General features: G+C 49.6%; 1 protein-coding gene across 5 annotated transcripts in view; it reads right to left on the reverse strand.

Moving 5' to 3' along the window:
* Nucleotides 1-1,535: 1,535 nt before the first annotated feature.
* PITPNM2 (phosphatidylinositol transfer protein membrane associated 2) overlaps nt 1,536-14,556 on the reverse strand; it is a 139,856-nt gene continuing 126,835 nt past the window's right edge. For 2 of the 5 annotated variants that reach the window (XM_075110591.1, XM_075110590.1), the window contains 10 exons: nt 13,644-13,808; nt 11,659-11,862; nt 9,741-9,889; nt 6,800-6,916; nt 5,965-6,081; nt 5,428-5,576; nt 4,639-4,788; nt 4,368-4,551; nt 2,932-3,060; nt 1,536-2,656 (listed from right to left, as the gene is read on the reverse strand). In XM_075110591.1, the coding sequence (XP_074966692.1) occupies nt 2,312-2,656; nt 2,932-3,060; nt 4,368-4,551; nt 4,639-4,788; nt 5,428-5,576; nt 5,965-6,081; nt 6,800-6,916; nt 9,741-9,889; nt 11,659-11,862; nt 13,644-13,808 (1,709 nt within the window). In that variant the 3' untranslated portion in view covers nt 1,536-2,311. The remainder of the gene's footprint in view (nt 2,657-2,931; nt 3,061-4,367; nt 4,552-4,638; nt 4,789-5,427; nt 5,577-5,964; nt 6,082-6,799; nt 6,917-9,740; nt 9,890-11,658; nt 11,863-13,643; nt 13,809-14,556) is intronic. The other 3 variants (XM_075110594.1, XM_075110592.1, XM_075110595.1) reach the window with 2 other exon arrangements.

Consider the following 14,556-nt stretch of genomic DNA (forward strand, 5'->3'; position numbering starts at 1 on the left):
GCATCTGTTTGATATAACATTCGACTAGTGAAAAGCTGGGACAATTCACATTGTTTTTAAACCCAGTAAGCTCTGGATGTACATTCAGAGAGAGCTAAGCTGAGTCGGCAGAAAGGGAAGTCAGTTTTTGGTAACCAAAGCTATCAGATACATTCTGTAATTGAATAATTATCAAAGACAAGTGGTTAAACATTTTGCAGTCAGGCTGCAAGACGTGGGAGATGCACTGGGCGGTGGGCGGGCAGTTGGGTTTGAGTGCTCCACCGGCTCGGATGCTGTCAGCAGCTCAGCACTGTCCCTCCCCTGCCTCCGCTTCGACCCTCCAGTGCCATGAACACATGAGATCTACCTTAGATGCCTGATGAGTTAGATTTGCCTACGGTGGCCCAGAGCCAATTAGCAGAGCAGCGTTCACAGTGCTGTGTGTCTCAGTGCAGCCGCCCTGCACTTCATATTGAAACACTTAATAAAATGAAGCAGCCAGTCTAAAAAATTCTTTGTTATAAATAAGATCCTCATAAGTAGAAAGTGATACAAAGACAAGAAAGTGTGGTGGGGGAAAGCAGGGTTACACATAGTCGGGGAGCTTGGTAGGACTATAAAATCTCCACGTGAAGAGGCCAACTGGAGTCTGTAAATGGGCACCTGGATCCCCCAAGGCGGATGCCCCTGTGCCCCAGGAGGTGTGTGCAAGGAGGGAACCGGGCCCTTCGCTGGGGCCAGGCTGACCCGAGAGGGACAGGACTAAGGGGTTTTTTGGCAAGCCCTCGCTCTAGGCACTGTTCTCCTCCGCTGCTGCAGAACGACGCGCTCCCAATCCTGTACTGTGCACGTCTGGGTGTCACCAGGGGTGTCAGCCAGCAGCGAGTGCTTCGCCCTGCGTGCCGGCAGCTCCCCTCCAGCACACACCCAGCCCCAGCTCGCTCCAGCAGCGCACAAACCATCAGCTCAGGCACATCCACTGAGAAACACACCAGGAAAATTAAGATATGGCCTTTTCTTACAGTTGCCTGACATTGTTGGCACACTTCCTTACAGTCTCCTTACTGCTGGAAAAACTTCTGCACAGATTTGTTTTTTAATATATACATATACATATATATACACTGTGTGTGCATATGTATATGCATATATGTATATATACACACACACACCCTGGCTTAGCAATATTTCATTGTCATGCACTACAAACAGTTAGGTGTAGCTACATGAGATGGTAACAGGTTTCCATTCTAAAAATCATCAGTGCAAAAAACAATGAGGTTTTACAGTTCAGTAACTACTGGTAAAAGAAGCAAGTCTAGTTCCCATGAAAGCTGCTACTGAACTTGGAGAGAACCTGGGAAGAAGAAAACGTCTCAGAGGTGGGTGTTGAGAGAGTCAGACCCTGCATTTGGATGAGAACTGCAATGCAATCTAGCTGCTGAGTGCCTTCAGCTGCTTCTGAATATATGGTGGTTACTTTTGGAAATAATATATAGCGAGAATATTAGGAGATTTTAACAGCAAACTAAGTGTCTGAGGTTTGTAACAGCTCAAACAAAATAGCTTGTATTTCTCTTTTAATAGGTCAATGCATTAAATTCCATCGGCTTCTGAAAGGTCTCTTTAAAAAAATAACAGTATTAACAATAATGACCCCGCTTTCTTGGGCGTGAATCTGCCGACATTCTGCCTCTACCAACAGCATCGGTACATCTTTATGCTTTGCCACTGCATGTACTCCTTGAGAAAGTGGCTGAACTTGAAGCTCTTTGTAAAGGTAAAGCTTCTCAGTTGCTCTGTCTGGCACAGCCCACGATAAATCCCTTGTTTGGGGCTGTCTGGGCCAGGGAAACAGCATGCTATCAAACCCCAAACTCACCCTGTGCTGGGACTGGCAGAGCACCTCAGTCTGACTCCTGGGACAACCAAGAACAAGTTTCCCCAGCCTCATCCCCTGTTCCTGTGGCTCTGAGGACAGCACTCGATCACGCGTATCAGAGCGATGGCTAACAAGGCGAGGAGGCACGTATTTACAGTCACTAAACCTGGATAAGAGAAGGAGGCAGGAGAGAGCGCAATCTTGACCTGGAGACTTTCCCCCCCCAGTTTCCAGCTGTTCCTTGGGCTCATGCTGCACAAACCTGACGCTCCCGCTGCAAGGCCTGCACGTTCTGCATGGGAAACATCCCATCTCTTCCCAGAATACCATGATGTTATTAGAGTAGCACCATATTTACCCTTCCAGCCCGCAACGCCGGCCTCGTCCCTCTTTCCTTCTGTTTTATCCTCTGGTGGCTGCAGCCGACAGTTGCTGGCTCTGGCCTGGCTACTTCTGCCCCAAGAGGCCAGACTCCAGCCGGGATGCTGTGCTCCGGCCCCAGCACCCTGTGGCGATGCTCATGCTTCTTTGGCTGCGTTCCCTGTCCCTCTCCTTGTCGCTGTCAGACTGGCTCTGGGTGCGCTCAGGGCGGTGGCTGGTGCTGCTGCCGCTAGCCGAAGGCTGGGAGGAGATGGTCCGCAGCAGGTGATTCCTCTTGCGCAGGAACTCGGTCTGGCTGGGCAGCCCGAAGCTGCCTTTCCGCAGCGCCATGCGCGTGGTGTTCTTGGCGGGGCGCGAGCGGTGGTTGTACTCCAGCTGGGCCAGGTGGGCTGCGTACCCTTCCGTGATGAACTGTGAGACAAGAGGGACGAGGGCAGGTGTTAAAGGGATGGGACACAGTTCCCTGATAGCCACTGGCTGCCAAACACATTTGCTGTACCAGGTTCTCTGGGCTGATGTATAACACATGGAGCCACTCAGTGTGATGGGTCCTGGTCTGCGGGGCAGTTCTTGTCCTCTTAGCAAACACTAGCTCAGTCACCAGTTCTAAGGCGACCAAATTCCCATCGCCCTCCCATGGGAGGCCCTTGGCAGCACCTCCAGGGCTCAGACAAGCTGGCTCCTACCTGACACTGGCTCTGCAGCTTCTTGGTAGGTCGGCCAACGATGTAGATGTGCGTGGGTGGGAGGCTGATGGAGCTGTACACAGAGATGTCCTTAGTAGATCCATATGCCGCATGGATCCTCATGTGGAGCTGCAGGGAGAGAAAGCAACATGTGGTCAGAACATATGGGCGCCCCGTGCTGCTCAACAGGCAGGGCTTGCTTTTTTTTTTTCTTCCTTTTTTTTTTTTTAAAAAAAAAATAGCATTTGTGGGAATCTCAGGTCAATAACTTATGTAAGTTCCCAGCTGGATAACGCACTGCTGTGCAAAGTGCCAATTAACAGAGCTGGGGATGTTTACAGGCCAGAACAAGGGATGTAAAGGCAGTATGAAAGCAGATCTCTGTTTGCTGATCCATGGCCTTTCCTTGAGGTCTGCAGGGGGCAGGGCTGCCACACACTTCATTGCCTGCTTGTCACTGGGGGAGAGAAGCCGTTTGTAACACCACCACCCCCAGTGCAGTCATCTTTAGCAGGAAGCGCTCCCCTCTGCCAGCCATGCTGCTGCATTTAATTCTGCTGGGCAGAAGGAGAAGGGACAGGCAGCAAAATATGTTGCTTTTCAGGGATTTGTCTGCCTCCACTCCAAGCAGAGGGCAGCTCCTGGCCAACCCCTTCCTTAGTGGGCTGAAGCAGGGGCTGGCAGGGGAGATGTGGACACTGGTGCCACCACTGACTGGCCGACTTTGCCCCTAACGCCGCAGGCAGGCCAGGGAGGTGTAAAGAAAGTCTCTGGCCTTAGTCACAAAACTGTTCTTTTGGAGGATAAGGGAGAACAGGCAGCAAGTAAGGGCCAGCGGCTCCTGCCACTGTGAGTGGGCCCGAAATGAGAGTCCAAGAGAGTTAAGGAGTTCTCCCCTGCTGTTCAAGGCAGGGGAGAAGTGCTCGGGACACCGGCAAGTTCCTTCACCTGCCAAACAGAGAAAATCTCTTATCTGAAGCTTTTCTGAGGTTCTGAGCTGAGCAACATTAATAACTCCCTGGGGGTGAATGCCTGGGAAGATGCTCTCTGGAGTCTCCCATCAAGGCTCCATGGTGCAAGGCCATTTCTGCAGCAGCTCCATGCCTTCTCAGATCTGCTGGTTACACCACAGGCAGCCAGAAAGCCACCAAACAAGTGAAAAAAGTATGCATGTGGGGAAGGGGAGGCACTCTGTTGCATTAGGCATTTTGTGTTGGAAGCACCAGTGATGAAATGGAGCGGTACAGAGCAGAGATCACACAATTTAACAGCACAGACACTTTTGAAGAACAATAAAAGGATGAAAATAAAATGAACAGATTAATCTTCCACTGCAGGTCACATCGCTGCCAAAAGACTGGTGCTGACAGGGGCAAATGGACGAGGAAGCAATCTAAACCCGTGCTATGATCTTATTTCAGCAGACCCAGGCTTACGTCTGTGATGAGAGATTTCAGGAAGTTGGCCTTGTGCCGCAGAGGGTCATGAACAAGCCCGTCGCAGAAGGAGACGATGCCATGGGGGAAGTTGTGCTGTGCTAACCACGCTACCACCCTCTGCTTCTGCATGTCGGGGCGGCCCGTGACATAGATAATGAGGTAGCCAAGGTCTTGCCAGTGCCTAGAAGGAAAGTCACAAGTCAACAGACTGCAGACCTAGAGCAACACCGGGTAAAAGAGATCGACTGTCCCAGCCCCTGATACTGACCTTACAACATCAACTGCTCCAGCACGGACTTTGGGGTCGCTGCCCATGATGGACACACTGGCTGCAAAGGATCCGTCAATGCTGAACACCACAAACTCCGTCCCCTTCGGCAGGACTGTGATGTAGCTGTCTGCGTATGTGTGGTCACCCCTGAAAGCGATGCAGGTATTTATAGGCATCAAGATATAGAGGTTCTTTCAGGAGGTATCACTGAGTCGTGCCATAGACCGCAAGCCCAAAACAGCACCCAAATCCGGCCCAAAGCCTGTAACAGCAATGCCACCCTCAGCTACAGCAGTGACAGGCACTGTGTGAAGGCCTCTCTGTTAAAGTAGGTCTGGAAATAGCACTCTGGAGCCCTGGTGTCAGTGACTCAAAAAAAACCCCCCAGAAAATCATTGCTGGGTTCATCAGTGAGAAGTTGGTCCTCTCCTCGCCCTTCCAGAGCTCAACACCAGCAACTGGAGCTGAGCTGGAGCCCCTGGGCTGTCCCTCATGGACAAGTTTATGGTCTTTAGAACATGCTCAGTTGTGCAGTTTTGCAGATGACTGCCAGGCCATGCATCTGTGATACAGAAGGCCTGCTGCTGCACCCTGTTGATTATCTAGGAGTCAGAATAAAACATGGATCTTCCTCTTACAGCAGTAGAGTACAGATGCTTCATCCCTGTTACTGGCAAACCAGGCTCTGAACCCACCCAACAATCAAGGAGGTCCATATTTTACAGTCATCAGATTCCACTTTTGTTCCTCTTGCAAACGGAGCCCTGGTACCCCAAGGAACCCCACCTGACCACCATCTTGACGGGGTACACGCCAATGCCCAGGCGCCGGTTCTCAGGGATGACGTAAGAAATCCTGCCACTGCTGTTGCTGATTTCAGTGTCAAAGTAAACCCACTCTCCCGACGGCGGCTGGGTCATGATGTGAATGTCCACCTGGGAAGACAGCAAGGCTGGGTCAACAACAGCATTAAAGGCACAGACGAGCAGAACAGGACAAGCAACAAGGACCTTCCACCCAAGCTCCTTTGGAAAGCAGCAGGGCTGGGTGCTGCTTCCACCCCTTGCACTTCACAGATCTGAGCTGAGAAGCACCCAAACATCAGGATGCTGGAATGAAACCCAGTCTCAGTGGTAAAGACCTCCATGATGAACGCTGCTGCTGGTGGGAGGGAGCACACAAGTCTGAGCAGGGGAACCTGGCCAAGACGCAAAGGTAGCAAACCCTGCCAGGGACCAAGGGAGCACCAACCAGCACCGCCTCTGGCCCTGTTCCCCACACTTTTCACCCCATGGTGCGCAACCCCCACAGCAGACGAAGTACCTTCTCTCCTGTGAGTGTGACCATATCTAACGGACCGTACATAAATCTTCCAGTTAAGGTCTGGGGCCCATCTTCATTAGCGATGGTGTCATTTATCCTGTGGTTAGCTGTGACATTCTGCACAAGTCAAGAGGGGAAGGGGCAAGGGGGTGGGGGAGGGAGGAAAGAAAACAGTTTGCAGTGATGGGCAGTCTCACAGGGAAATGCCACATATAACCAGATAAATTGGAGCATGGGTTTCTCTGTGCCACCCCCCTCCGCCACTCCACCCACAGCTCTTAGCTTTACTGTGGCAGAGGTGAGACTCTCTGCCCTGCGCTGATGCGGTGGATTTGGGTGTAAATGGCTGAAGAGCCAATTTCAATGGCAGTTTGTACATGCAATTCTGATACTGCCTATTAACTCTCACGCTTTGGATTTAAGAGGCAATACAAACAGCTGCCAGACAAATTTGCTGACACTATTTCAGCTCTAGCAGAGAATTGCCCTCTTTTGGGAATTGGAGACATTTCCTGGAAGTGAAGGGCATTTACTGAGCAGAGAACTTGCATTATTGGACTTTAAAAGACATTCCATCACCTTCCCTAACCCACAGCCAATGTTTTCTGTATTTTATGTAGACTCGAGGCCAAGAGGAGGCCTTGCTAGTACAGATCTTTTGGGTTGCTCTTTCACAACTACACGGATAGGATATAATCACATGATCCTCTGTCTCTGCCATGGACAGACACAGCTGTGCCCATGCTGGCAGCCTTCAGTGCCATTCTTGCAGCCCACATCAAAACCCCTCTACATGACAGTGCTCCCCACTGCCGCAGTCCCAAAATACCCGTACCCGGAGCTTCACGTGTGTCCTCTTCCGCAGCCACTTCTCACGAGGCTTAGAGGGGGTGAAGACAGATACCTCCTTCCCATCGAGCTCCAAAACACTCGAGTTCTCATGCCGCATCACCTGCGGGAGCATAGATCCCACTGACACATCAGCCACATGTGCAGTGATCCCCCTCCTCCTGCCCACGCTGTTCTGCATCTCCCAAGCCAGCGCTGAGTAAGGGCAATGCCTGGCCAGAGGCGGCCTGAGTTTGCCTGCTGGGTGTTTGGCTTGTCAGCTTGCAGGTTTTACAGGCTGCTCCCTTACACGCAAGGACAAGTGGTCTCTTCTGGACTAGCAAAGCCTGCAGCCAGTGCTGACTTAATCCTGCCTGGGATGCAGCTTATTTAGATTGTCAGCAGGTACAAAACCGACTCAAACACAGCAGGACAAGTGCTGCACTTAGATAATCTGTCCTTCCTCAAGGCGTTCATTAGTCTCTTCCCACAGTCCGTGAGGGACCCGTCTCCTTCAAACAGAGGTTTTTGAGCTGTTCCCATAACAAATCCAGCACTGGCTGCTCTGACCAGCCTCATGCCATCAGCTGCCATTCCTTCAGCTCACTTATTTCTATTTAAGCACATTTTGGACTGCTCCTTGTCTCCTGGCTTTTTGCTCCTCTCATTTTGAGAGGAGACAAAACTATTGATATGACCCCAGGAGAGGCATGCAGGCATCTGGCTTGGCCATCCACAAGGCAGTGCCCAGGGTGCCTGTCCATCCTGACCTCATGTCCAAGGTTGATAGAGCTCAAGGACCGGAGCTGGTGGGTTGCCACTGCACCAGAGCAAGGATGAGAAGGGGAAGCTGATGCCCACCAGCCAGCCTTTGGAGGCAATTCCTGCCTGTCACCAGGGTGCAGGCAGGGATGGAGAAGCAGGATTAGATCCTACCTAAACTGCTCTTAAGCTCTAGAAGAGAAAGGGAAGAATAACACCATAGACCCCAAAGGTGAGGGGACATCTTCAAGACTGCTCTAAGACTGGGAGGTAACCCTGCACAGAGAACTCCTAAATCAGCAGTAGTCCCTAGTGACCCCATCCCTCCAAAAAATTAAGGAGCCTCTTAAACATAGGCTCTTTTACAAGGTCTTGAATATATTTTGTGTGGTCAGCTGCTCTCCAGCTGTCCCAGGCTGTAGTGGTCTGACCCAGGCCAGCTTATTTTGCAGAGCTGAAGCTGTATTTCTTCAAGGGAAATGGAAAAAGGACCCCAGGGAGGATGAGCTTGCCGGGTAAGGAGCTCACAGAAATCCAAGGTAAACAAAATAATAAGTTTTACTGAAAATTATTTAAATTGGGAATCTATTTTAAGTCATATTTGGGCTTATTTTAACAAGCTTTAATCTTTGGAGACTAAAACTATTCAACAGCTTGCTTTTACATTTTGTCCAGAGAAAACTTTCAAGGGCGATTAAAATCAAGTCCTTATTAGGGGAGGAAGTGGCATGGTGCTCTCGAAGGACTGCAAGACGACAGGGAATGAGAAAAATCCCAGTCTCAAGGCAGAGACAAGTGAGTAGAGACAGGCACCAGGAAAGTGGGGGTGCCAGACTACCCAGGCAGCCACTGGTAGGCTTTAAATGGATGGACAGGTACCTCAAGCTGTAAGAGATAAAATGCCATGCTGTGCTATAGACCCAGGTTTGGGCTGAATCCCAAGTAATTGGCTATTTCTTTGTGTACGAGACTGTTGTGACTATTCCCACTCATGCACAGTTATGGGTTGCTCTCTCTTCAGCCCTGTTAGGCTGAGTTTGATGCAGGGCTGGGGTTTCACAGCAGCTGACCCTGCAAGGTGTGCTCAAGCACAGAGGTGTCTCACTGGGCTAGATACAGCCCGTGAAGAAAGGGTTTCACTGGATTATTGCTACCACTCAGCTGCCACCAGCACTGACATCTCTGTTGTTTATGGTTCCCACACTATTTGGAAGATAGCACTGAAAGAAAGTTTGCCAACAGAATCATAAATAATTGAGAGCTGCAGTCAAGGAGGCTGGAACAGGGTGGGGATGGCTTAACAGCTGAGCTAACACAAAGCAAGCCCAAGTGCCGAAGTGGGCAACACAATCCACAGAGTTGCTTTTAATTTTGGGTTTTTTTTCCCCCAGTTCCGTGCTCTAAATACAGTTCCTTGCAGGGTTCATACTTTGCAAGGCAAATAACTCTGCCTAATCCCCAAGGAACTGAAGGAAAAATATTTATTTTAGGAAAAACACATTTTAAAGCGTCAATTTAAATCTCAGGCCAAACGTAGGTTGATGGAGTCTGAGATGTCGCACTCCAGACACCAGCAATCCCCATTTACCTAGCCCCAGGAGAACTGCTTTGTACTGGAGGAACAATGGCTAAATCCCAATGCAGTGATGATGGCCTGAGTTCCTAGACGAGACCACAATAACTTAGAATGCCAAAATAGAGCGCCCAACGCTGCCTATCAACTCCCGTCAAATTCATACAAAACTTCTCCTTTGGTTTTATTGTGGTATTTTTATTTGTACATTGAGAAGTTTCGTTTAAGCTTCGGACTCAAGATCCAAACTCACACCCACAGAGAACAGCTCACTTCAAGAAACAAGTGTGACCAACTTTTGCCACTGCAATCTGATATGATGCAGCCCTGTGCTCACACCACGGCTTCCTGGCGAGCCCATCTGAAACCTGCTCCAGTGGTAAAACCCAACCAGGTGTGACAGCACACGTCCGTGAAGTTTTGCATGTGTGCAGCTCCACTAACACCACAGGTGAGGAACAAAAAGAAGGGGAAGAAAAGAGATCTGCAGTGGCAAAGACTATTTTTTTCATCTATACGTGTCAACAAGAGTTATGGAAGGTGGAGTGGAAAAAACAAAGAGCCTAAAATATTTTCCAGCCAAGGGAGATTGGGGGAAGGAGGACGACCATACCTGTCTTAGCAGGAAGGAGACAACATCTGTGGATTCCCAGTAGCTCGCATGGAAGAGGTGCGGCAAAGCAACTGTTGGGAAAGCTGTCAGAGCATCAGGACAGTAGAGAGCGTAGTCGATCCTTTTGGTTCCCCACCACTTGGCGGCAACTAGAAGCAAAAGACTTATTCAGACAAAGGGGGTTCACATGCATGCACGGTCTCCATCACAAACGGTATTTCGAGGCTCTGGCTCCTCGGTCCAGGTAGGCCCGGAGGTTGCTCCCTGGCTGGTCACACTGCTAAGAGGGAACAACTGACCCAGAGCTTGGTGTTTGCTCAAACCGAGGGAGGAATACACAGGGGCACCGCCACTTGAGCCCTCCTTTAGTTAAGCAAATAGGAAGGCACTGGAGGGCAGGTATTAATTGGCCTTTAGTCCAGACCCTGGGGTGGGGTCCAAGGCTCATGTGCAATGAGCCTGGGAATCTATGTGCCAAAACAAAGACAAAAATGCATTTCCCTGGAGCTGTGGGAGGAAGGGTATGGGTGCTCTGCTCACCACAGTACACGCCCAGGCTATCTCCAGCCCCATATCCAACTCCTTTAGCTTTCACCAAGAAATAACAAACTCTTTAGCATCCAGATATTGGCCACACTAAAGAGGATCTAAATACTGGGAGCCCATGTGAGATGCTAAAAGGCACCACAAGGCAGGGTGCTATAGCACGTGCTGCTGGGATTAGCAGTTCCCAATAAGTCCTGGTTGCCCTCCTGGGCTACCACATTGCAGGCAACTGAGATGTCCAGCCCAGCCTCCCCAGGGGTACCGGGTCTCCACTGCACATGGGACTGAAAAAATATGCTGGGACTTGGGTGGGCAAGGTTACAGACAACACAGAATAATTTCTCCCCCAGGGAGTCAAAAACTAGCACACCAACAGCCACTGTTCACCCATGGGACACCACCACATTTCAACTCTGCCCATGTACACATCCTTTCCGACTCTGTAGCAACGACCACGTCCCAGCCCAAAGCCTCAGACCCCAAAGGCGTGGGCTGCTTTCCCAGCAGTGAGGAGTCCTCAACCCCCATGCATTCTGGCCTTGAAAAGCAGCAATGGAAAGAGAAGATGGATCAGATCAAGAGAGCAACAGGAGGAGCTGTGTTTGCATGCTGGTTGCAAGCTGGGGCTTTGACAAGGGCCTTCTGAAGCTTGGTTTTTCTCTATGACAATGTTCCCTTTATATGGACTTCCAGAAAAGCTGCCAGGTATAAGGTACGATCCAACAAACCCCTCTTTTTAAGGGAAATCTAGCTGGTGATAAGCACAGATGCTGAACTGAAAAAATGGATCCACCAGCTCCTTCCAGAGACCTGCACAAAGCTCCCACCACAGCAACGTGCAGACGGTTATGGCATCAGCACATGCCCATGGCGCAGCCCTGGCTGTGCCGAATGCCCAGGCCACCCTCACCCTAATGGCCCTTGCTTTTCTGAAGAGCCACGGGAAGGAGGAGGGGGGCGTTGAAGAATCAGCATGGCTTTTCCAGAACACACAGGCACCTCCTCGCAGCCATTTCTGACTTCCTGTCTTCCAAACTGGCAGCTCCTGGTCGTGTCCCAACCTTTCATTTCTCATGCAAGTCCCCAGCTTGGGTAATTTCAGATTCTTTGTAGGAAGCAGACAGGATTTACTCTTCCATGCTCAAAAGACAGTGGTGGAGGCAGAAGCGTTGTCACCACAGCTCTGCCCAGAACAACTCCTGCTCTTGCCAAGTTGTTAGCCATGTCATCTTTGAAGCAAAGTGACAGAAATACTTGTTAAACTGCAATCAGAAATTGCAAGTGCCTCAGTGAAAGCGCACAGATTTGTTGTGAAGTTCTGTGACTATCAAATGAGAAAGGAGGTCGACTGGAGTGGACCCCTCCAGAATACCTGTCTTGATGTCCAGGTCGGGTATCCGAAGAGCACAGCCTGCAGCCTGACTCCATGGCCCCTTGAGCTTTCTTCCCTTTGAAGGGATTTCATGTTTATGCTGCCTACGTCTCTTGGATGAGATTTGGGTAGGGGATTTGTGAGGGAGGGCAAGTTGGGACAGAAGGCTAAACCCTCTACAATGATTAAGGTTGTGTTTGGTTTCTAAAAGGAAAAAATAAAATAAAACAAAACAGAAATCACACTTCTTATTACAGCACACATGCCACAGGCAACACCGGTTTCATCCTCCAGAAATTCACAGTGTACAGGAAGCTGCACCCTAGGGAGGGCTCCCAAGGGGGAACCATGGTTTTGCAGTGCCCTCCTGGACTTCCTCTGGTTCTCCCTGCAGGATAAGCATGGACCACGTCGAACCCTCAGTGCTGCAGCTTCACATTACCACTGCGTTAATAAGGCCGAGCACAAGAGCTGCGAAGCCAGAGCCAGGGTTCAAAGGACATGTCGGCACTTGGGAGGTGAAGGAAGGGGCTGTGACAGCCCTTGGGGCAGGCTGCACATGGGTCAGGGTGTGTGCGCAGCCCGCGCTGGGGCTGGACTCAATCTCAGAAACAGCTTTTGACAGCTGTGAAGTGTGTGGAGGAATGCATTACACAAACCAGAAGGCTAAACAGTCAGGGAGAGCACTGGGAAAGGAAAGAGAGGCAAGTGTTGCGTGGGCCTGATCCTACCATCAGCTCGCAGAGGCAGGATCCCTCCATCACGTCATGCGGACCTTTAGGCGTCACCCCAGCATAAACACTTCATAACGAACGACCACCGCCCCATTTCCCCTCCCGGCTGGCTGAGCTTCGCAGCTCTCCACGGGTGTGAAACCAGCACAAAACAAACACCACCTCCCCCAGGAGCCTTCTTCCAAAGCAGATTAATACTTAGGAATTGCTTGGCAAGATGTCGTACCAGGATAAATATAAGAGCGCACACAGGGAGTGTGGTGTCAGCTCTCAGATGTGCTTTGGGAAAGAAAACCTGGTTTGTCACAGCACAGGTAGTTTATTTCTGCTGCCGAGTGTTGCCTCAAACAGGGCAAGAAGTTATGGCAGCCCCTGACCTTCATCAACTAACACTTGCCTCGGGGAGCATTATTAACCTCAGCAATTGATTATGAAGTGAGTCGTTCACAGCCCTATAGTCTAACGTGCCAGGAACGTACTACCTCTACATTTGTGACACCTTCGGGGACAAGAGTTAGGGCTGAAGGGTTTTTTTGTTGTTGTTGTTTAATTTGTTTCGTTTTCAGCCTTTTTCGCATTAACAAAGGCTCTTGTTCTCCACTGTATTAGCTGGGAAGTTACACAGGTCTTGGTCTTTTACTCCTCATTCGGCCCTGGGATATGGGTCATAACTGGCTGCCTCTCTGAGCTGCCCTGCGGGCTCCAGAACAGCTGAATTGCTAATGCAAAGAAATAAATAACCCAAACTTGATTTTCATTTTCAGCATTGCAGAGGGACTTACTCATCCCCATTTTTGTGGACCACATTTAAGTGATCTGCATCAGCCACACACCACATCCTGCATTACCAGTCTGGCAGTGCTGATCCCTACCAGTTCTGCACGACTTATCAATGGCAGCGCAGAAGCATGCCTTTGGATTAACTCTCACCACGCACAGCAGCCAAATGGTACTCAGAGTTATCAGGGTTTTGATTTTTTTTTTTTTTAAACAATTTATCACCAGCACAGTCCAACATGCATAACACAGCGGCGGCCCCTGTATTATAATCAAATATATCATCTGTTCCTCCAGGGGATAAGATAACATGCGGCACTGACTACGACAAAACCAGGTGAATAATTAAAATCTTTTGTTACAAATGGGAAGTATAACCCCAGACAGAGAAGCTGCGTGGCTCCGGCCCGGTGTGTGATACTCAGAGAGCAGTGCAGCAGCGAGCGGTAGTCTTGGAGGGGGTGAAACACTTACTGTTGGCTATGTTGGAAGCAGTGTAACTGTCTGCCATTCCTGAGACCTGGCTGGCAATGCTGATCTCACTGGCTCTCCGGAAGCCCCTGAACTGAGGGGCTGAAATGGGGGTGGACAGGGACGCGCTTTCCATGAAGACGGCACCATGAGACTGAACAACATCTGCTACAAAGTTGAAACAGGGAAATCAAAATATTAGACCAACAGACAGAGGCTGGGCAAGATGAACTTGTGGGGAGGAAAGAGGCAAACAAGGCTGATAGGTGCAAAAACCTTTCAGAACTGATTGGAATGAAAAACACATTTCATCGGAGCTCTGGTTTGAAAAAAAGCAAACACCACAGCAGGCAGAGACATGAGGCTGGAGGAGCAGTCTTTGATTGAGAGAAGCAAAATAAGTAGCTCAAAAACCAAACCGAAAACCCCAAAGAAAAATCCAGGCAGACTTATTCAAGCAGCAATAACAGAAGCATGTGTCATACATACAGAGGCGAATATACACAACTTCGTATATTCACATCAAGACAAAATAACCAAGGTAAGGCGAACAACAAAAAACAACCTTAGAAAGGGGATATTTGTTTTCTTGAAACATTTAGATTTAACTGAACATCTCCAAGATAGAAGCATTAATGCAAAAAATAAAAAATCATGCCTGGCAGGGACTAAATTTGAACTTGTATTTTATTGCTAATGGGTACAGCCAACACTCGTTAAACTAAAGGAAGGGCTCTTGAAAGGAAGGAGTCTGGTGCTGAGCACTTACATCTCCAATCGGTGCTGGCAGATCGGGGAGCGCTCAGTCTCTGTGAAAACAGAGCTACTTTTGTACAATGTGCAAGTCTGAATTTTTGGATCCCAATGTGAGGTTTACCAAGTGTGGCCTAACCCTTTAGTACATAAATACAGGAAA

This window comes from Phalacrocorax aristotelis, chromosome 15 (assembly GCF_949628215.1).
Source record: "Phalacrocorax aristotelis chromosome 15, bGulAri2.1, whole genome shotgun sequence".
NCBI classification, from domain to species: domain Eukaryota; kingdom Metazoa; phylum Chordata; class Aves; order Suliformes; family Phalacrocoracidae; genus Phalacrocorax; species Phalacrocorax aristotelis.